The sequence below is a fragment of the Macrobrachium nipponense genome, chromosome 35 (genome assembly GCF_015104395.2).
Source record: "Macrobrachium nipponense isolate FS-2020 chromosome 35, ASM1510439v2, whole genome shotgun sequence".
Classification (NCBI taxonomy): Eukaryota; Metazoa; Arthropoda; class Malacostraca; order Decapoda; family Palaemonidae; genus Macrobrachium; species Macrobrachium nipponense.
In genome coordinates, this window is record NC_061096.1 from 33,342,915 (window position 1) to 33,366,287 (window position 23,373).

The following is a 23,373-nucleotide window of genomic DNA, read 5'->3' on the forward strand; positions in this document are numbered from 1 at the left end:
ACATTAAACATAAAGTCATTCATTGCCATAACTTTTTTCATAAATTGCAGTGGTCTTCGATGGACATTATCACAGCTTGTTATGCAAAAGTCAGAGCTGGGGCTGAGTAATCCAATTGACATGGTTTATCACATTCAGCCATGGATGACAGTCTCTCTTCTCCCTTTAGCTATTATAATGGAAGGTAGGTATTCAGGTGAACGAACATTGAATAGATAAGCTCCTTTGTAATTGATTGAAGATCTTACAAAAAACTATTAATATCATGCAGGTATTGATTAATAATGTTCACAAGTGCTTTTTATGAATAAAATTATTTTAAAAATTCAGTGCTACATGTTATTATGGAAGCGAATGTTATAGTATTTGTCTTGAACTTCCAGGTACTTCAATAGCAGCAAGTGAATATGGATTCCGATTTAAAGTTTCCTCAGAGGCAATGTATATGTGGGGCAGGGTAATGTTTGGAGCTGTTTTGGCATTTTGTATGGAGGTAAGTATTGTTTTGAAGTAGTTAGTTTGTGTTTCCAGATCATGTGAAATCGGTTAATCCCTTGACAAATAATACCATTGAATGAAAATTGCTGTTTACAAGGCAGTGAGAGTAAACAATGCCCCAGAGTAAGAGTAAGTTTGTGGCTGGCAGATTGCCGATTTAAGTGATTAGAGAACCAAAGGTTTTCCCGACAAATTTTTTCTTCTATTTGACTAATTTATTTATATGGATGGGAAATTTTTTTTCTAATTGACTAATTTATTTATACAGATGAGTAATAAACACCCATGATCTTTGATGCTATCGCTTTTAATTTACTTAGATTTTGTCACTCATGTTAACCCATTTGTATTTAAAATAGTTTTTAACTGAATTAGACAGCTCAGCATTAGCTTTTTAAGGATTTATAATTTTGCATACTTCTGATCAATTTTAGGTTCTGATCATTTGATCAAGAACATATTATATTGCAGTATGCTCTACTGCAGGCATATTTTTTGTGCATTTTTCATGACTGCTACTAATTATAAGTAATGGGTGTAAGAATGAAAGGAGAGCTGAATATCTTCAACTTTCCTCGCAGCTGATATAGTCAGTGTTCAGGACAGGAGGTTATCCAGTTTAGAAGTATCCTCTGGAATAGGCAGCTTTCCATACATATCTCCATCAAAGAAGGCAACCACAAAGGATGGAGGTTGCTCCAACCACTTTCCATAAAGAAACAGGAAGGGCTGTGGCCTTCAGACATCTCCCCACCATAGTTAGTTGATCTATCCTGTTCTTCAGAGGGAAAGTACTTCTGTGTTTGACTGATAAATCACACCATGGTGCCAGTGCTTCCATCTCTTTTGCTTGAAGACAAAGCCAGATGTGTAGCTTATAGGTGCAAAGCCACCAACAAACTGTTCCATAGGAGATGTTTCTGCACATTATTGGCCTTAAGTGATTTCATGATGCCCAGAGGGGTTTACTTCTTCTATTGAAGGTGATCTAGCTTGCATATGATGCATAGACCTTACTGCCATGCTCTTGCCAGACCTGCCAAGGATCACTCCCTCACTTCTTTGGAATTCGGGGCCCTACAGGTGCAGGATTCATCTAGAGATGATTTTTTTTTCTCACCATCGGGAAACCCTTTCAGAGAGCCAACAGAGGTGAATGAAGTTGCAGGCTCGGTTTACCCTTTTTGAGGGTTTTCCTGTGAAGTTCAGAAGTGTTATTCATCTTTATCCTGTTCAATCTCAGGGAAAAGGGTAAGTGGTAATGATTGGCAGCAATCACACAGTCTATGCTCCCCCCCCCCTCTTCCCCACATGCATCCATTTAATTTTAAACCCTTTTAGCATGGAAATAAGGAAATCCTACTGCAGCTTCAGATAAGTAGACTCGATCATTTGACCATGCCCTCTTCCTTTTGAGTTGCAAGCTACTGAGATGTAGTAATCCCTGGTTCTGTGGATTACAGCCCACTGCTGTCTTAGTTACTGTGTCTATGGCCTACAAATGTAGATCTTTTATTTTACTACTTGTCCTGGGTTTTGAGCCTACATATACTAATCCCAACCTTGACTGGATTGTGCTCTTTGCTGACCTCAAGTCCATCAGCTCTTAAACAGAACCTTCATTCCATTAGGCTTCGGCTTGGCCAACGCGGAGTCGGAGGAATTTATTTTTGGTGATAGAAATTCATTTCTCGATATAATGTGGTTCGGATCCCACAATAAGCTGTAGGTCTTGTTGCTAGGTAACCAATTGGTTCCTAGCCATGTAAAAATATCTAGTCCTTCGGGCCAGCCATGGGAGAGCTATTAATCAGCTCAGTGGTCTGGTAAAACTAAGATATACGTACTTAACTTTTTTTTTCCCACTACGCTTATTTGAAGTTCTCTTCAAATCCATCATTTACAGTTATCTCCACCTCCCAACCCTGCTCCTTTTTTTGCATCTTTAATTTGGACTACATGAGAAGTGATACTTTACATAATTGAGACCTAAAGTCTTCAGGTGTGTAATCTTCTAATTGGTATTCATGGATAGTGTCTAGAATTCATGACAATGTGAATTAGGTTATTTCAAGTAATGCATTGGTATTAAAACATTCAGTTTTTTAAAAAATCTCTGCCCTCGGAGGCTGAAATGTTCTGTTTGATAACCAGCAAAGAATTGTGCTAAAGCATACAATTTTCATGTGACTAGATGACATGGCATTTTACCAAGCCTAATTTAAGAATATACCTGTTTCTCACAAAATAGGGTAATCATTTTAGGAATATGCCATTTAATATTTTTCCTGACATAGTACTTGTAAAATGAAAATAAAGTATGGCCATTGCATAGGAAATCACACATAAATGTGATTTTCTTCTATCCAACCTTTTTTCAACAGTCTGTTAAAAGGGTTTTTTAAATACATATATGTAATTTTATTGTAAAAGGCTTGTTCTTACCACAAGGCAGCTGGTATTGTCACGTTGAGAGTTGTGTTCTGAATTTGTAATATGGAGTGGGCAAAACAGCTAAGTTAATTTCCTCCTTGGTGTCTTGTCTTCATGGATTTTGGGTATAAGATTTTTTGTTTTTGAATAGTTAAACATGTTCTTAAAAGTACATCAAAGGTACACCAGGTATCCATAAAGATGTGTAAATATAAACCTTGAAAGTTGTATGTCTAATTATTCTTGAGTACAATGGAATGAAATAACTTTGGTTTGTGTGTATTATTTAACCTTTTTTTTTTATTTCAGGTTTCCGAGTATTTGGTAGTCTGTTACACATCATCACTAACATTTTCAATATCTGGCGTAGCAAAAGAAATCATTACTCTTTCGTTGGCAGTCTACATAGACGATGAGCATCTTTCTAGTGTTAATATGGTAAGGAAGATAATGAATATAGTAAGAGGGAAAAACATGAAAGTAGGATAAAGAAGAATGAATGGAGTAACTTGGACATTAGAACTATGTATTATAACAACAAACTGTCAAATATATAAGTAAATTATGAAGTAAATATAAAACAAGATGTGATCGAACCACCAGCTTACTTGGAATGCATGCAGGATTTTCCCCAAACACAGAAGTTATAAACATATTCCTAACTTAACGTGAAGTGGTCTTCGTAATTAATATTCTTACTTAGTACTACATACTCTACTAACAACAAGGGTCAAATAAAAAGGACACAAGTTAAACATATTCATATATTCTCATTTATAATGGGAACACAAAATGATTGAACAGAAACATAGCCTCTAAATTCAGTACACCATATAAATTAAAAACAGGCCTAAAACTCCTGTATCTTTAACTCAGTACAAAACATCTTTTTCAGACCTTTTTAGGCTTCATAGTCCTTTCCTACCCCCCACCCTCCAACAAGAAGTTGGTTGGTAAATTTGAAAATAAGTCTCCACTCTAGTCTTATCATGTTCATTTTGGACTGTCCTTTTTATGTTAGCCCCATGTATACATGATTTACTCATTACAGACTTATGTAGAGTTTTTTAGTTCTCATTTCGTCTGCGTTTAATATAACTTTAGATATTTGGTGTAGCAGGTACGTAGTGTTATTTTTATCTAGCACTGTGATTTGATTAGTTGTTATGATGGCCCTAATATCTCAGTGTATTAACAAATTTGATTCCATCTTTTCAGGCTGGATTGGTGTTATGCATCATAGGCATTACTTTACATGTTGTCTTGAAGGCAATTTACCCAACAAAACCTGGGCCTCAGCAGAGCATGACCTCTCATCATAACGAAAACTATTCCAAAGTACCACTGTTATCAGATTCAGAAGATGAGGAGGAGGAAACTGAGGTGTACTCAAGGTAGTTGAATGTGTGAGGGAACACTGTGTAAGTTTATTTGGCCAGTTGTAGCAGTGCTGCATGTGTGGTATGATTTTGTCATTGGAGTTTCAGTATGCAGTTGTGGTGAGCTGGTTAAATTATGTTGTCAATTTTAGCAGATGCAGAAAATATTTCTTTGCATTGTAGGTATATAGTAATATCAAGCTTCTTATTTCCTCCTGTATTCTTTGCCATCACGGGCAGATCTCCTTGTAGGAGCTTCTTTATCTTATGTTACCATGTCAGGAATTAAGAAATTTATTTCAGTTATCACATGAAAAGGAGAAGTTAGGGTTCTCCAAAAGTAGCTTCATTCTAATATACAGTATATTTTAGAGGAGCTTACCTTGTTACATAGTTGTGTTATTCTGTACGAAATTCTTGAAGTCTATTTTTTTATAAAAATAATTTCCTGAAAATTGATATATTTAGCCAAGTATGCTGAATGATTAATATATCAGGATAAGAGGCATCTAGGATTTTTTAATGTGGAGCATCTTGAGAACATTTCCTATTCAAGAAAAAAATCTTCCATAATGTTTTGTGTAAGTATATACTATTTCACTTGACAAGACCATAAAATGTTTTGGAACATTGGACAGAGAAATCACCTTATTTATTTTTCTAGTAAATTACTTTATTATTAAACTGCTGTGTTTTGCAAAGAAGAGGGATACAAAATGAAAGTGATTCACAGAAATGTTCACCGTTAGCAAAGACTTTCCTGTATGAGAGTTTTTATTTATTCCATAGTTATAGAATCCTGTTAAAAATAGACCAAGTATAGATCATTACAAAAAGTTTTCTATCATAAAGTTTTTCAGGTACAATAAGAGAAATATTTTTTAGAACAAAATTAGCCATGTTCCTAGGAGAAAGCATTCACTATATTGGGATCATAAAAACATTTATGGAAACTTATTTTTGTTTAATATAGATGGACTTTTATATTGAGATGACACATTTTTTCCTATTAACAAAATGTTTTACCTTCAGAGTATCACTACACCATTTTTCCATGATCCTTGGTCTTCAATGATATATGATATACAATAAGGACTTTATTTTTATGAAGAGCATGGTAGCCTTGACAGTAAAGAATTCATCCTCATCCACAACAAGGGTGTTGCACTTGGTCCTTAGCTTTTGTGGTTTTTAACTTCAAACATCCATTTGGCAAATGCAACAGTTGCTTCACATCCATCCTCAAACCTATGACCGCCAAGTTAGTCATGATGACTTGGTTGTACAGGGCCTTGCTTACAGATAACCAGGGTTGTTGAGCATTAGTCACAACAGTTCACCCACAGATGCCTAACTTTCTTAAGCTATAGGTTTGGCTGTCAGGAATAAGAACAAAAGACTGATCAACAGTTCTTAATACCTCTAACCAGATGACAACCCTGCTTTAATGGGCATGCTGGACTCCAGTCTTTTAAGATGAAATTCAGTGCATAGAATGAAAGAAACACTCCACAGTAACGCTGACCAAGAAGCAATAGTAAGGTCACATGAGCTTGATGTGCCAATATCTGCTTATTGGAGAATTAAAAATATAGTTCGAAGTATGTAGCAAGTAGGGTCTTGACAAATATTAGGGTTAAACTCTAAAATGGGTGTAAACTTGTAGTTGACTGGCTGTTCTTGTGGACAGTTGTCTGATCTATTGTGGGTTTCTGATAAACTACCATCCAATTATAATATGGGTATGTAAATTCAAATTTAGGTTACAATGGTAAAAATGTTTCTAAAGTAAATATTGGATCCTAATTCAGTATTATTGTTGTATTTATTACTGCTATACTGAAGAGTATTTCTAAGTTGATAATGAAGGAAAAGCTTGCTGCTTGATCTAACATATTTTTTGCTTTGATTTGTTGAATATAGGTGTATTCCATTTTTAGAAGACTGTCAGTCATTGCCAACTGTAATCCTTTGTAGTATTTCATTAGTAAAATAATAAGTTTTTTTGACATTGACAGTGAAAAATCAATAAAATTATCCAAAGTATTGGTTGCATGTGTCGTTTCAATTATATTTTTTGTATAATTACTTGAAGGATCTCAATCATTATTGATAAAATTCATTTTTTAAAAAATCTTTAATATTTAATAGGTTAGTATTCCATTTTTCTTGGAAATGCTTGGTAGTACTCATCAAATTATAAAATTATCCTTTGCTTTTTATAAAATTATCCTTTGCTTTGAAGTTAATGTAGCCCTTCGAGCTACATGTATAACTGTTCATTGGTTGTCAGTAAATGTTAGATTGAATACTAATTTTTGAGTGCATAATTTATAGTACCAGAACACAGGTTATATAATGTGATCATCAATGTACAATAATAACTATAAAAATCAAATGAATTAAGTAGGTTGATTATTTTCTGGTAAAAACTTTTTGTTTGTCTTTGTTGTAATATGGGTTTGTCATCATAGTAATAAGATTTATTTTTGGGGAAGTATGATCGTCATATTTTGAAGTTGTATCTCTATAGAATTTTTATAGCAATAAGTTTAATATTGGATTTTATGCATATATTTGCATATACTATGTTACTGATCATCTTTAACAATTCAAGGATGTAGGGCCTCAAATTTTTAGAGTAAGCATTCTGAAATGCTAGTTTATATTTCCTTTTATTGTTGATGAATAGATACATAATACCTATTTGCAGTAGTTTAAAATTGGTTCATTGCATTACAGTCACATTAATTCTGTGCATCCAATATCACAGTCATGCCATGTTCCCAGGTAAGCCGGTCTGACATGACAGACAGAAGGTGTTCTCACTACACATACATGAAGTAAAACATCACTTTTCATGAGCCTGTGGTTCTGTAATTGGCCTTTTTTATTCATTCTCCAGGTGTTTGCTTTGATGGAGATCACTATTCAAGTATTTTCTTTTGACTTTTTAACCTTGGTGATTTCTGTAAGGACTACAAAGGAAACTTTGCAATTAATAGATAGTACTTGAAGTCACTATAGTCATCTGCTGGATTGCTGGCTTCCTCAGTGCAACTGTTTGTATTAGAAAGCTAAGTAAATCAACAGTTTTAATTATGTTTGTTCACTAAATTGATCACTGAATTGGAGGAGCACTTACACAAAACTTTTTTGGTAATTTACACCTCATCGAAGTGGCTAAAGTAAAGACTATGATGATTATTTATTTTTTTTATAGTAAGTGCATGGTAAATACAAAACATTGAAAAATGCAACACTAGCAAGCAAAATGCATCATGCAAGAGCGTTTTTACAGTAGCCTAGCCTACTAAAACTATGTTCTTGATGAAGTATCTACTATCATCAAACACATTAATTAAAGAGACTTCATTTGAAATGGTTAGATGCACATTTTTTTAGACCAGTAGCCACAGGGCCATAAGTAGGGAGATGGAGCATCTCCACATCCCTGGTTCATGACACTGTCACTAGACGTAGACTTCTTGAGTTAGTGGCCTCTATGTCTCCTGTTAATTGTAATATCAAATTAGACTAGAAAGGGGTTGATGATAAATGTACCGCCTTCCCTAATCTGAGAGACTATAACTTTGTACTAAATCTTGCTTAATGCAATGTAGGTTTTTAAATCCATACATTGTGCTATAAGACTTGTTACTTATACAATCCCAAGACTGGGATATTCAGAATCATGTTTCAGTGATACAGTAGAACCCTGGTCCTCAACTGTATTAGAACTCGACATAATCGGATTTCGACACAAAATTTCTAGTAAGTTTTCTGTTGGACTCAAACAAAAAACCAGAATCTGACCTGATGAAACATATGATTTTTCAGTGTTTTGTTATTACAAGTTTTGTGTCTACCCAGTATAGTACATATCTAGCCTAGCCTATGGTACTTGGTCAACCGTCGGTAATACAGCCACATTGGACATAGGCCAGTTTTATTTATACAGTATACAATTAAAACATAAAATGGGTATCTTATACACTGTTATTTAACTGTGAACTTATTTCATTGCAATTTAAGTGTAACGTTTTGCATTAAAAGGCGACCCCTGGTATTCATGGACTTGCTTATTCACTGATTTTTCAATATATATACTGTATATACCCATTTATTCATGGAAAATTTGCCTATTTGCGTTATTTTTCACTGAAATATTCACAGACTACTGTATTATTATGTAATTTTCATGACTAAATGCACTTTTGGTATAAAACTTAAAATTAAAAAAAACCCGGGTATAAGCATTTTTAGTTTTTTTTGTGTTTTAACTATGAAAATAGGCAGTTCTAAGTGGTTTTTAGAGGGGTTTTAAGTATTTGCAGATTTTAGCTATTTGCTGCAGGGTTCTGGTACCCATCCCCGCAATACGGGGGTCGACTGGGACATTGGACATTTGTGTGAACTTCCTTCTCTGCTCGTCAGACGAACATCTTGATACTGTGGTATAGGTTGTATAAATAAGAATGTTTTGAAACTTATTGGTTGATTCTTTTTTGATGAGGTAACATGATTGTACACCAGTTGGGTTGAAATGGTAAATTTTTCCTTTATAAAGTATGCAATTGTTTAGGCGTAGACTTGATTCAAATTTGCCAGAAAAAGTTGTAATTAGTTTAGTTACGAGGTATTTGAGTGAAATACGAAGTTTGTATATTTTCATGTCATCTAGTCCATTTTACTTTAGTGAGGGAAAATTAAGTACTATACATAAAAGAACACAGTGCTAGTAACATTTGCTCATGATGAGGTTTTTCAACTCAATGTGATGGGCTTGATGTTTCTTTATAGAATATAATTTAGGGATGTTTAAGTCCCCAAAATGGACAGAATTTTTTTTGTGCTTAATTTTTGTTCATATGGTTAATTGTGCCCTAAAGAGTTAATTAGAATTCCTTTTATTTTTCAATAATACTGAAGAATTCGAACTGCAATGAAGAGACAAATTTTGACTTTGTAGAACAGCTTTTTTTTTGTAGAACCATGTTTGGTTGCTTTTGTCTAGATCCTCATTTGAGTGTTGTTGGAATGAAGGTCACTTATGTGTACTTCTGATTTATTTTTCCAAGTTATAAACTGTTTTCAGTATTTTGTATAATTTTTTTATGCTTGTGTCATGTGCATAGTTGAACGATTGTAATGCAAATAGTGTTTTAATTAAATGATATTCCTTTAACAGGCTGTTGTATAATCTGTAACAGGTCTTGAATATGTTGTTTCCCTACTATTACTTTGATATAAGTGATTGGTGTGCCGGCAAGAGTGAATATGTCATAATTCGCATGTGTAAAGGTAAGAATTATATAGTTATATCTAGGCCAGACCTGTAGAGAGGTACACATCTATGTGTCTCTCAGTTGAATGTAAGAATTTCAAGTGCATATGCCTGTTTCAGATAGATATCCCTAGGAAGACAAACTAATGTAGGAAATTACTGTAAAGTTTGAGAAAAATATTCCTTCTTGGGAGTTCACGTCTAAAGTTAGAGTCAATCCATATTACGTTCATTATGAGACTCCTGCTTAATTTTGTGCTCTGGTTGAACTATTATTATTGACACTTTTAACATTTTGAAATTCACAGTCTTGCGATAAAAGTATTTTGGTTTTCTGACATCTGTACATGGATCTTTTATTCTGTTTGTGTACTTATCTGTCTATTTAAATCTATTAGTATCTTGTCTTTTTCTTCACTTAGATATTTGCACTATGCATTTTTTATAAATAAGTTTTTGCTAAACTAGGAGACGTGAGAAATATCTAAAGGTTTGTTTACCTACATGTTAATTTCTTTTATATACTATATGGTAGCCGTCAAATCATTTTTCCAATCACTTTCATGACAAAGGAAGCGCTTCACTTATTGCCATTCAAGTTTCATCATAGTCACTGACAGAATATTTTTAAGTACGTGATGCATTTGTACATAAATGCAATGTATTTTTGAATGCATGTATAAATACTGCAAGTACTATTTTTTCAAGACTAGTCAAGGAAAAGTATTGCAGAAAAAGGTTTTTGCAGTTTTTTAATGTTTTTGCTTCCTCAACTTCAGCTTGTTTGTATCAGTCTTAAAAGCAATTCATATTTTATAGTTTTTATATTGTTATCATGCTGCCTACGAAAAGCAAAGGGATTTCAGATACTTTTTTTTTTAATTATGTCTTCAATTTGAGTCTTAATCTAGATTATAGTACATTTGGAGAATCCTGTTGTTGAGTAACACCCATCCCTCCCTCTTCCAAAGTTTAGAATTCTCTTGCTGCCTCTGTTTGACTCCTGCAATTTTCCTCTCTTTTTATCTTCCTGTGATTGGTTAAGTTCTCATGGAATCAACAGTGAGGTCACTGATTTTCTAAGCAGGGTAATTTATGTTCATGCCAAAAATATACCACATTTTGTAACTCAAAGCTCTCTTTCTCTTTTTAGTTAGGACCATCCTCTCATATTCTAAAAAAAAATTGCAAGTTTTTCTTGTTAAAATAGACAGAACAGGATCTTTGTAAAAGTTGTCAGGCAAAGATTACAAGGACATTAATCTTCTGAGTAAATGTTCAAGTCCTTCCTGAACATTCTAGGTACTTGCTATTTTTTAGCATTGTTCATTCCAGTTGCCAGAGAAATTACTAATTTTGTTGTTAGTGAAATTTTCAGTCTAACAGAGGTGAGTGACACCAAATCTCACTTTTATGAGGTTTATGTAGTAATATGTACTAGTTTTGCATGCCCTTTGAGGTGATTATTTTTTAATTTCATTTTATAACATACAACATTGCATACGTTCATGGATTTTTAAATTTGGTTTTTTTGTTTGTTCAGGTTGTTATCTCTTCCAGTGCCAAATTACTGTTACATCTCATTCCATTTCTTGTGGTTTATTTAAATCTGGGACCATTTTTGAAATACTTTCTTGAATGATGGAAGAGGCAGAGGACCATCCTGCTGTACATATAGCAAATGTCTTCACATTTATGAAGATGAATAGGATTTCTTATTGTACATTGAAAGAATTCCTATCGGTGCTTTAGAGTTGTATATTGTATAATCATTTTTATGTACTTTTTTATGTAATTACTGAAGCTGGAGAGTTTATTATTTAGTTCCAATGTATAATTTGGGAAAAATGAATAAAGGTCATTGTCTTTTTAAAGTGACTATTTTACTGAATTTCCTTCATTGTTTGATATCAATCAAAACTTTAGTCATATCTGAATAAAAGAAACCACTGAATGCGGCCGAGTTTGATCAATAGAGAAACCTCCACAACTGCCACCAGATCACAGGTTTGGGGACAGATGATCAGTTTTATTATAATCTTGTTTTTCTGTCTATGATTTGGTGATAAACATGGGAAATACATATACAAGTGTTAAAGGTTGTCCTGTGGCAGGCAGCTCAGCTTTTTACCTTATTAAATTAAGAAGAAAGTCCTGATACATAGGACCTCCCTTTCAGTAAGGCTAAAGAACCACTACGAGTACCCTCGGAAGAGTAATGGAAGACTGCTGCATAATTTTGAATTAAACAGATAATCCATAGTAATGCTTTATTCTCTGCTTGAGAGAAGGGAGTTTGGAGCTGACATAGGTAAGAGTCGTGTGCCCCTCACAGGCACTTATGTAAGTCATCTTGTAAAATTTCCCAAACCTTCAGGGAAAAAATTTTTTTTGGCTTTTATGAGGAAAAGTATAGTAATCATTACAAGAACAGCTATAGTAGCTACTCTGAAAACCAGAAATTGATTAACGAAAGACTTGAAGATGATGTAAGAAAGGAAACCATTAATTGATGCAAGTTGGGAATTTAGTTCCTCTCAAGGAACAGGAAGATGTTGAAAAAGCTGCTATTTTTGTTTTTGGATCTAATGGATTTCAATGCAGTGGCAGCAAACTGGCTAAATAGTGGTTAGTTGCTATCTACAGAAAGTAAGGAATATTTATGAAAAACAGACCGGTAGACCTGTATACTACAGGATTTTTACAGTGGTTTAGACCCAACCTAATCCCACTCCTATCGGCACAGACTTGGGTGATGAATGGAGATGACCCTCGTTGTTAAAATTACAAGTGAAATGCTGCAGTTCAATGGGTACAGTATGACAAAAGCTGGAAAAGGTTTGTAAAATAATATATCTGGAAAAAGTGAAAGACTGAAAGTATTACAGTAGTAAATGTGAATTCACAGATTCATGGTCTGTGTGTGTGTGTAGCGGCAATAATCATTAGGCAATGAACTCTTCATTCAAACTTACCGTTGTGCAGTGGAAAGACAGGGGTTCGAACATCTCATCACTGGTCTATAGCCTCGATACCTAATAACTTTACATATATAGTATTCTACCTTAGTCTGCGTCAGAGAGGTACTTAACATCCCTAGGGGCTGGATCTGCCATCTAGGGCCGCTCTTAGGCAGTATTACTAGTATAGTGTGCATATGTAGGAACTGGCATGGAGTAATAACATTTATTGTTACTCTGTACAAGAGCAAAAGTAACAGAGAAAGTGCTAACCTGTTTCCAGCTGGCGCAAGGTCTTGCTAATGTTAAGACCTCAGGTTTGTTAGCTATGCAAAATGCAAATTGATTAAAAATAATTTGTCCCTTCAGAAAGTACGACAGCTAGTAAGACTAACAGGGGAGGAGAGCAGGCTGGGTTTTCACATGAAACGTATGAGAAGTTTGAAGGTAAAGGCCGAGTAAGTTGGGATAAAGCATTTATAGACGCAGAAAAAAAAGTGGTAGAATTAGCAATATGTAAAGTGTTGAAGATAGTTTGCTGAGACACATTTATAAGATTTTTTTCATCAAAGAAAGGACATGTATTATGTATTTTTGGCTTTTCATTATTTTTTGGATAGCGTGAAGGTCGAGCTGTAGTAGGTAGCCTCACTCGTATGTTGGAGATGAGAAAAGTTAGTGAATAAAATGTAGATAATTAGCCGGTTGAGTGTGGCGAAAAGAAACTGCAAAATTAATGAAATTATTTTGTAAGAGAAGAAGGATAAAGCTAAATATAAGCATGAGAAAGGGTATGCGGATATAGCAGAAACCAAGATGAAGCAATGAATGACATAACATGTAAGTAGGGGAAGACTGGAAGAAATTAATCTTATATGCATTTGAGAGTAAACCTGACAGGTGAAATAGGCACGCTCTGTTTCCACGGATTTATACTGGAATAATTCTTGACAGTTCGCTAACTTTATTGATCTCAAAATCCCCAATATTCTGGTTAAAAGCATCATTAACGCTACATTTAAGATAAAATCGAATGAGACAAAGAACATTTTACAGCAGATATCATTTTTTTTTATTATCCACAGCGTGGCTTTATAAAATCTTAGTACGTCATTGTATGATCTATAACTATTGAGGAGGATAATGTTTATTTTTAAACTGCTAGTTATGTGGAGAAAGGCTTTGAGCTGTAATACACATTCGAAGTGCGTATATTGCGTATACCTACTTAGCTGAGTTACATCATGTTGACTGAAGGTCAAGTAACTCATCATACGAATTTATAAAAGAATCATTAGTAAAAAACTAATTATAAGTACGCAGCACATTTTAGCGTCTCAATCCCATATTCACCAATAACCTTGAAAGGTAGTACTGGACCTACAAAGTTAACAGTAATTTTCTCATAAAGAAACATTTTGGCTTGCGATGGCACTTGACAATAATTTTATCTTTTATGATACGAATTGGTTTAAAGTCTACCGTGCAACTATTTATCTGTAACAACATGTATGTAGGCCCTTGTTAACAATGTGTCTAGAATGATAATTACGTCACAGTCAGCATCCTTAACAAAGCACGCAGCTTACTGAAAAGACTAGCAAGTCTCTCTTTTTAATCTACAATAAGTATAAATGAAATGCAGCCGTTGTACTTAATATGCACGTGGTATTTATGCGATTCTGGCATAGCCCACGGAATTGTTCTTCTGAAAGAGAAATACAAGTCTTTGTGAGTTGAATCTTTGAATACTCCGCCTTATGCTGCTAAGCCTATACATGCGATTTTTGGAAAATATAATGTAATTGGGAAAGTGTCCTCCCATATATGATAATTATATTGATGCATGAAGCTGAAGATAATATTGAGACGTTATTCTTAAACCTTAATATTTCTCTTGGTGTTATAGAATTTTAGAAGAGCTATTGTGATGGTTTCAGAGTTCTTGTGATGTCCAAAGTTGCTGGAACTGTAGTCAGTAAGTGTGAAAATGGCGACAAGTAGTGGAAGGGTTAGTACTGAACCTCCACCTTATGGATGTCACAGTGCACAGCCTGACCCAATTAATGCATTATACCCAATGGTTAATGAAGACGAAACACCCCTCCCTCGATCCTGGAGTAGCAGGGATAAATACAGCTTCATTGGGTTGTCACAAAATAACCTACGAGTCCATTACAAGGGTAAGTGACAACATCGCTCTCAAGCCCCTTTGTTTATATTTGTATTTCTCAATTTTACTCGCATAATTCGGATGTATGTGGAGCGTGGCTCATTATTTAATGCAAGTTCCACCTTCTGTTGGTAAGTTGATCAGGTAGCGATGTATCGTAAAAGGCGTAGGAATTTTACATTTAATGAAATCTACAGGGTACGAGAGGCCTTTGTGTTGGGAAGAAGCGATCAGCTGATTGCGACGCAATCGAATGCATTATACTTTTTCGTCTCATATGATCCACCATCAGCCTAATCTTCAAATTTCGTCAGGGCTGTAACTTCAGCCCTTTAATGAACATACGGGACGATTAAATTTTCTTAGATTTCACGTTGCTCATTATTTCTGGGCTTCTCGCGAACTAGGTTATTCACCTGTAGTCGTAGCCTAGACGAGGCCCAACATGGATTCACGATGGCTTAGACTGAACCCTCATTTTTTATACGTGACAAGTCGGTAAAGGTTACTTTTATACCACCAATATTCAAGGATGTAATACAGAGTTTTTCTGATGGCTGTTAAAGTGCTTCTGGACAAATTTGACACTCATTTCCATTGAGGACAGTAAGAGATGAAATAAGGTTATCATTATACAACCCCAACCCCCCTAAGCCAGACAAAAATAGCAGAGAACTCAGGAGATTCTGGGTATTTGAGTGACGATCAGATATTAGTACTAGAATACTACCTATAGGTAGGTAGGTAGGTAGTAATGCATCCAAACCCAACCTACCCTAGCCTAGATGTCGGGTCCTAACCTGACCTGTGGGCTTTGGGGGTGTGCCACTCCTTTATTGGTGCCGACACCTAAGTCTTTCCTGGCTTTCCTGAAATAGGCCAGCTTAGTAGGGTGGTTCCTACCTGACTTGGGGCAGGACTCCCACAAAATCATTATACCTAGAAAAGTAAATGATATTCTGGTAAAATTTCAGGCTACTAGGCCACTGCGTCCATCTGTCTTGGCATCTTCCTGTTCACATGCAACATGGCTGCTATGTTTAGTAGCAGCCCCATGGAAATGAATGTAAAAGTATAAAGACAATAAAAATAAATATAATTAAAAGATATAGGTACTGAAACAAAGACATAAAAAACTAGATGATAAGTTGCCATTAGCAGGAATTAGGGAATGGTAGTGGTCTGCTATTTTGCAGACATTCTTACCAATGATAAAGAATAGTTTACATTTTTGCTAGTAAAATAAAATTAAAATAAAAATGAATTGTCCTTAGCAGGAAGGAAATAACTTAAGAGGCCTTGGCAATTTTTGGCTAGGTTGATTATAAATAGTAATGCAGTTCAGATTGCTGACAAAGTATGTGACTCAGGTTTATTAGGCTATCGGAGTGGTTTGTCTTAGTGTTCAAATAAGAGATGTTTAAGGGTTTTCAGCAGTCTTATTAAAATTATTGCTTTTGTTAAAAAATATCTTTAATGTACTACAGTATAAAAAAAATTTGGTTTATTGTTTAAAGAATATCAGACTATTGGAACTCGCATCAGTCACAATCTGTGTAAGATGCAACATGGGAAGCTGCAAAATTTTTTCAGTAAAGCAGCAAGATTTATAAAGGTGCTGCATCTGTTTACAGGATCACCTTTGTAATTTTTGACTTCCACTGTCTCCTTCAGAGCCAAAGTAATATTAAAATGTGTTATGACTCATCATATTATCAAGACTGGGTATCAACACAAGACTAGCTACAGATAGTCGAATGCTGTTCGAACCAAAGTTGGAATGTTGGTTTTAGAACCTGTAAATTTGGCACTCTAAGATTGTACTATAAGCTCCCACTTGATACCAGAAGGACTGAGTGTTACGACAGTGCGGACTTGGCAATTACTGTGGAGTACCGCCATACAAATTTCTGATTTCCTCTATGAATTATTATTGTGTATGTGACAAATGAGTTTATGGGTCTTGCAGAGAGCCTTTGTCAGAGTGTAACCTTAAAAAAAAAAAAAAGAAAAGAAAAAGTATGCAGTGCTATGATAGTTTGAGTGCATTCTTTCTTTAGCAGTTTTTACTATAAGTGTTGCTACAAACCACCTTTTGTTTGTTTCCCCAGTCCCTTAGCTACATCTGTGGTATTCATGAAATGGAATGTAAAGTTATAAGAAAGTGCCTACAGTAGCAGCATGTTATCGTAACCCTTGTATGTACGTGTATAAGATTTTCATAACATACCTGAAATGGGTTTTTGAGGTAGTGCTGAATTACATTTACAGAGTCAATTGTGTCTGTGTTCATTTGTAATTATGAAGTACTTTAACTTATTAATGAAGAGGTGAGTACTTATGCAAATGGAATATAAACTGAAATTTGTTCCGATACGTAATACAAACCATCGGTCCTTTAACAATAGGAAGTAGCTAGCGGCAGCTGGAACGGTCGTAAGCTTCGAACAAGGGGAGAACGGTAGTTAACTGCTTGTCCGACAGTCGCGCGGCGCGCGACTGGGAGGTAAACAAATCACTTTTGCTTTCGGCCGCGGGTGTGAAGGACGTGTTCGTCATCGCTCTCTGCCCGCTTCATCGTCGTATGCTTTGTTTATATTGTGTTTTCTACTAATGGTTTGTTTGACTTGAAAATGAAACTGTAAGTACACTGTTTTCATTTTCATTACTTAATTATGAACCAACATGGAGTTATCGCCGTAGATGCGGCGATTTCCTCTCTTTTCATGAATTGAACCCTTGAATTATGTCTCGGTGCCGAGGGCGGGCGCGCTCGCGCCAAGTCATGTATTTTGGGCGAAAGTGTGTAATTGAAAAATGTAAGTACTCTTTTCATTATATTTTTGCCCTGTGCGTTCGTTACCGAGAGTGTGATTGCGCTCGGCACGAGCCTTTTAATTTTGTATAATAGAATGCAATGAAAGTGGATTCGCAATTGCAAAATTCTTTTCATTTTCATTTATTTATTTGCATGAAATTTAATTTGGATCAATTTTCGTTCTTACCCGGGAATTGATCCTTACGATTTTTTTATGTGAAAGTGAAATCGCAATTGCAGTATTCGGTTTCATTTTCATATATATTTTATGATAGCATCATATTATTGGATCAAGTTTCCGTTCTTACCCGGGAATTGATCTTTTTCCCCTTTAAGTTCTATGAAGTGAATCGCAAGGGCAGTATTCTGTTTCATTTTCATATTACTTTTCACTGCTGTGCGGGGTAGGGGAAGCGAAGGTCTGCCAGGAAGTCGTCGGAAAGCTCTCCCGCGACTCCCTTGGTATCCGATTCTTCGTCTTCCTTCCTGCCCCCCGCTCAGCTTCTTCGTTGTATTTTGTATTTGGGGTCTTCCTTGCGTTCGGGATGGGGCATGTCTTCCCCCCGTGCGTGAGGGAACCCCTCTTACTAATCTATCTATGTTACCGCAGGTGCTACATCCGTGGGAGACGACCTTGGACAGGTATGGACCACCGCGGCGGCAGGGCGTGCCTAGCATCCACGGGCTGCTGCAGCGTCTAGCGAGGTCTGGGGCGGTCTCCACTACTACCACGGCCACTTATGCTGCTCCCCCCCCTCCTGGTCTACACTCCCCATGCTGTGTCGATGACGCCGTCTGCCGCTACTAGGGCCGCCGCCATACCGAGGTGGGGTTGCCGCCGCCGCCTGTTTTCTTCGTGTTGCCTGCCCCAGACTTCCGCTGTTCCAGCAGCTCGCCCCTGGTACCGGCCGCCAGGACCCAGGTTCCGCTGTCTGCCGATGATTCTACGAGGCGATCGCTGGGCCTGCCGTACCTGCCGCTGATGTGATTCCCGCTGTTGGCTTGGCTGTCCCTATGGGTCTACCGCTACCGCTGTTCTGCCGCTCCTGAGCTGGTTGCTGTTCCTGTCGCTCCTGGTTCCTGACCTGTCCATGCTGTCCTGCCCACGGTGTGTCTTCCCCAGTCCCAGGTCCTTCCGGACAGGTGCAGTCGGGCCGTGTTGCTTCGGCAATAGCTAGCGGCTCCGGCCTGGATGGAGGACCTGACGACTGTCCTGCGTGAGCTGACGAGGAAGAGGAGAAGAGGAAGCTGTCATCTTCGTCTTCATCGTCTGCTGCTGCCTCTTCCCCTTCGACTTCTAAGGCCCATAAGCCGAAGAAGAAGAAGGCTGCCTTCCCCCCCTAAGAAGTCTCCTTCGGGAACTTCTAAGGGCCCGTCCCACCCCGGTGGGACGGGGGGTCCTTCTGCTGGTCCTCCTGCTCCTTCGGGAGCGGGGCCCGTCTCCCCTTCCGTAAGGAAGAGATAGACGGGGACCAGAGGAGTATCGGTTAGCTCTGGTACTTCCTCGCCTGGTGCTAGCGGCGATGCCGCTACGTCAGGTTCCGGCTCGGTCTCTCGTTCGCGAGAGATCCCGAGTGTACGTTCTCCCTCGGGAGACCGTGCAGCCAAGTTTCGGCGTCAGAGTTCGCTCGGCGCCAAGACGCGGCACGGAGCAGAAGGCTGGTGAGAGACGCTCAGGTGACTCTTGCCAGGCCAGCGGCCGCTCTTGCAGCGACCAGCTGGTAACCCGGGTTTTCCCCCCTAAGAAGGCTCCTTCGGGACCTTCTAAGGGCCCGTCTCGCTCCGGCGATTCGGGGAGCTCTTCTGCTGGTCCCCTGCTCCCTCGGGAACAGGGCCCGTCTTTTCTTCTACCAAGGAGAAGAAGACGGGGACCAGAGGAGTACCAGCTTCGGCTGGCACTTCCTCGCCTGGTTCTAGCGGTTCTGCCGCTAAACCAGGATCCGCCTCGGCTTCTCGTTAGCGAGAAGTACCGAGGGACATCTGGTGGACGGTCCCTCACCGGGCGGGAGACCGTCCAGCCAAAGTTCCGTTGGACACCCGAGCTCGCTCGCCGTCAAGACCGAAGCGCGGAGCAGAAGACTGGCGAGTGTCGTGCAGACGACTCTCGCCAGGCCAGTGGACGCTCTCGCAGCGACCAGCTGGCTGCTCGGGTTGACGTGACGGTCGCTGACCAGCCACGAGTTGAGGCGAGGAAGGGGTCCCCGCGGCCGTCGGTACCAGCCACGGCTGGTACCAGCGGCTCGACGCGCCGAGATGGACGCTCGCGGTCTCTCCGCGACAGCGAGCCTAGCAGGTCACCTGACGCCGCTCCCATCGGGACCGGGCGGAGCCGGTAACCAGCAACAGCTCGCCTGACGCTAGAGATCAGAGTCGACTATCTCAGCCGAGCCTCTCGCCCCAGGCGAGCGGCAAAGCTAGGCCTGCTGCTCGATCGCCACCGCGGGTGGACGATCAGCAGCAGCCTCCAAGCACGCTGGTCCTGCCAGCGAGCTAGGGGGGAGCGTCAGGTCTGCCTTCTCCTGTACCTTCAACCTCCTCGGGCTACACCGGGAGGAGCGAGGTACCTATGAGGGATCGCGAGAGGTGCGCCGCTCGCGATCCCGCTATGACGCCGTATGGACCAGGCACGGTTCTAGGACCGACCAGGACATACGCGCAAGTAGCTGGAGGCGACCGTCAGGGGTCTGCCGCTGTTCCTCCTTCTGAAGGAGGAGTATCTCGGGATCTGTTCTTGTTGGAGGGACTGGACGGTCCTACTCCGCAAGACGCGGTTTACTCCCGAGATACAGAGGAATTTGCAGAAGTCCATTAAGCTGATTCGTCAGCATAATGACCTTGCGGAAGCATTGCCGCTCCACCAGCAGAGCCCACGTCTCTGCTCGAGTCGTTTTGGGGCCCGAGAGGGAACCCAAACCGACGGTGGGTCTGCCGCGATCGGAGCTTGCCGATTCTGTCTCGAACCAGTCTCTCTCGTCTCCGGACAAGAAGGCTCTCTCAGTTCTGGCCGATCGATCAAGCAACTTCCACCTCCTCTACTGCGACAGCGGCGTTTCTACGTGTCTTCGGACACCGTATTTAAATACTCCTTCGGTCCTCCTGAGAGGTTTCGACCTCGACGAGGACTGGAATGAGTCGGAGGACGGTATCGGCTCTCTCCTGTCAGGTGTCGATCAGCCCCACCCAGACGACAGTGGCGGCAGACCCTTACCTACAGTGAGAGTTCGTAACCCTCCGCGGGAAAACGTTTTCTCCTGACGATACGTTTTCCCAGACTCTGAGAGGCCATCGCCGCAAGGTGATGGCTGCTCCTACCCTTCTCCTACTGCTAGTTCCACTGGGAAGGCGAGCGAGTATCCAATTCCTCCCCCATTCCCTCTCTCCTTACGGCTACGAGGGAAAGGGGAGGGATCCTACAGAGATTTCTCTGTAGGATCCCACGTTCGGGACTGCGCTACCGGGGGGAGGGGGGCCTTCGGGTCCTACCTGACGTAAGCCCGGTCGTTGAGGAGGAATCCTGCCCCATTCTCGATTTCTACGGGAATCGAGAGGACCACCAGCCGATATCGTTTGACGAATTCGGTTGGTGGTTTCGCAGACTGCTTTAGAATTCTACGGAATTTCTAGCGCATTCAGTGTTCGAGTTTCTTACGATCTCCAAACACTTACGCGAGACCACGGTCCAACGTGAGCGAGACGAGAATCCCCGATATACACGATAATCGGAACCTCGCCTATTCTCGAATTCCTGGAATTTCTAGCATTGGGAAGAAGACTGCTGCTGAAAGAAACTATCTCACAGTGGCCGACCAACCTGGAATAGAGAAGATCGGACGGGAATATCCAGTTTGGCTTGAACTATCGTCTTAGTATTCTGTTCACCATTGAAGCTTTCCTTCGAGGAAGACTTCTCCTTCACTCTCTTTGATAGAGATCGAAGGTGGTCGATCTCCAATCCTTATTTTGTTTTCTTGAAGGAAAGAATTTAGGATGGAGATCGTTGTTCAGAATCCTACAAATATACTACGTATATTAACCTCGCGACATGATTCTACTAAGCAGTTGAATTGTCCGAGGGGTAGGCGCATATCCTAGTTTATCTACGGATTGCGACTTAGAAGAGAAGTATTCTAATTGAACTGCAACTCGGGGTTGCCTGCAACCTCCCAGGAGTTTTTCAGTTTCAATTTTATATACTTATGGTTTTGGTCACGACAACACCATTTCAACTTTTATATTTACCGAAATTCGTTTCGCCTAAATATAATTGCTCGAGCATATCTTTTATGCTCGGTAGTTCTAGCCGAACGCATTCCTTCATGGAATAATGGATTACATGGCAACTCAGGATGACGAGTCGGCGAGAGATCAGGCTCAACTACTGCGTATTGAACTGCCTGACAGCAGCTTAGTATCAGCTGGGCCTCTGAGATGCACTGTCAGTTATGTCTCTCTCTCCCCTGGTTTGATTGACTACCGAACCGTATCTCTGCCCAACAATCATGGACTTAGGTCTCTGATTAATGGGGATTCTCGCAATAATGAAGGACCATCTACTGCTGTGACGCTAGATTCCATCGCCTTCGACATTGCGAGAATTTTCAACAGAGATATCTCTTGGACTCTTTCATCTTTCTGTTTACCGCACGGTAACAGAAGTCTGTACAAGTCTCCCGCTGCATCGCACTGCGATAATGCGAATGATTTTGCAGACATCTGAGTTTGTCTTCAAAATATCTCGTATTCGTAGGTGTATAATTGTTCATTGTTCAACCCGAATTACGAGATGTGTCAGAAGACATCGCCTACTCTCCGACCTGACAGCTCTACTTCCAAATGTTCAGCCCATGAGAAGCAGTTCTTCAGGCGGCTTTCCCCTGTGTTTTCATTACTGAAGAACGCCCCGCTTTCATTGCAACTACGACTTCTCACCGGACAGCAATGAAATAGCGGTTAGCGTTTTCAGTCATTTGTAAGCACAGGTTATGAATCTTGAGAATCCTTCTCTCGATTCATCTGTGAAGACGTAGGTTGCATTCAATATCTTACCTTCGTCTTCAACGGTACATAGTGTTGTTTCTCCTTAGCTGAGATTCAACAACCATGAGATGTTTTACCTTCAGGGACCTCGGTCTCTAGAAGGCAATTGACTTTCGCCTGTTGGGCACATGCCTTAAGAGAATCATCACCTCGCTGTCCGGCATTGGTGACAAACAAATACATTATTTGTTTGGTCTCTCGGCATAACCCTTTAAAGGCGAAGGTCACGTGACTTACTCGGATGCTTTGACAACTTGCCTCCTACCGAACGCAGTCAGACTCAGTCGGCAGCTGTCAGAGCGCCCGAGTCAGTTACGAACTACGCTGTTGACTTAGTTCGGTTGTTACAGAGCAATCATTACTTCGTTTTAATAGCTTGTCACAGTACCATACCATTGACACCCACCATGGAGTGTCGGTGTCCTATCCACTACCGAGAACTTCGCTGCATGGGGATAGGAGGATGCGAGAGACTTCGTGGCAAACGGACAGACCAGTATGGGTACTGGACATCACGAAGTAGAGAAGAGGGATAGGTCATGCGACTATTTCCTTCTTTTCCTCTGAGGAACTGCATGACTTCTCTGCGAAGTCAAGCATCCAGGGGATGGGGATCCGTGACGCTCGATTTCGTACCGAACTTCGTAGCGAAGACTCAGAACCCTTCGGTCCCTGACGATTGGTTCGAGTCGTTCACAATCCCCTCCCTAATGGACTTCACCGCCTTCGATGCGAAGGAGATGCTGCCTTGTCCGCAAGAACTTCTCCGTGGCGCAGGTACTGAAGGC

General features: G+C 39.6%; 2 protein-coding genes across 8 annotated transcripts in view; both read left to right on the forward strand.

Moving 5' to 3' along the window:
* LOC135208566 (solute carrier family 35 member C2-like) overlaps positions 1–11,471 on the forward strand; it is a 51,630-nt gene extending 40,159 nt beyond the window's left edge. For all 7 annotated transcript variants that reach the window (XM_064240890.1, XM_064240889.1, XM_064240888.1 and 4 more), the window contains 4 exons: positions 51–184; positions 384–493; positions 3,241–3,369; positions 4,150–11,471. In XM_064240890.1, coding sequence (XP_064096960.1) covers positions 51–184; positions 384–493; positions 3,241–3,369; positions 4,150–4,329 — 553 coding nt within the window. In that variant the 3' untranslated portion in view covers positions 4,330–11,471. The remainder of the gene's footprint in view (positions 1–50; positions 185–383; positions 494–3,240; positions 3,370–4,149) is intronic.
* Positions 11,472–14,517: 3,046 nt separating this feature from the next.
* LOC135208568 (ran-binding protein 9-like) overlaps positions 14,518–23,373 on the forward strand; it is a 116,146-nt gene continuing 107,290 nt past the window's right edge. Inside the window, exon 1 of the mRNA XM_064240896.1 lies at positions 14,518–14,740. Within this exon, the coding sequence (XP_064096966.1) occupies positions 14,548–14,740 (193 nt within the window). The 5' untranslated portion in view covers positions 14,518–14,547. The remainder of the gene's footprint in view (positions 14,741–23,373) is intronic.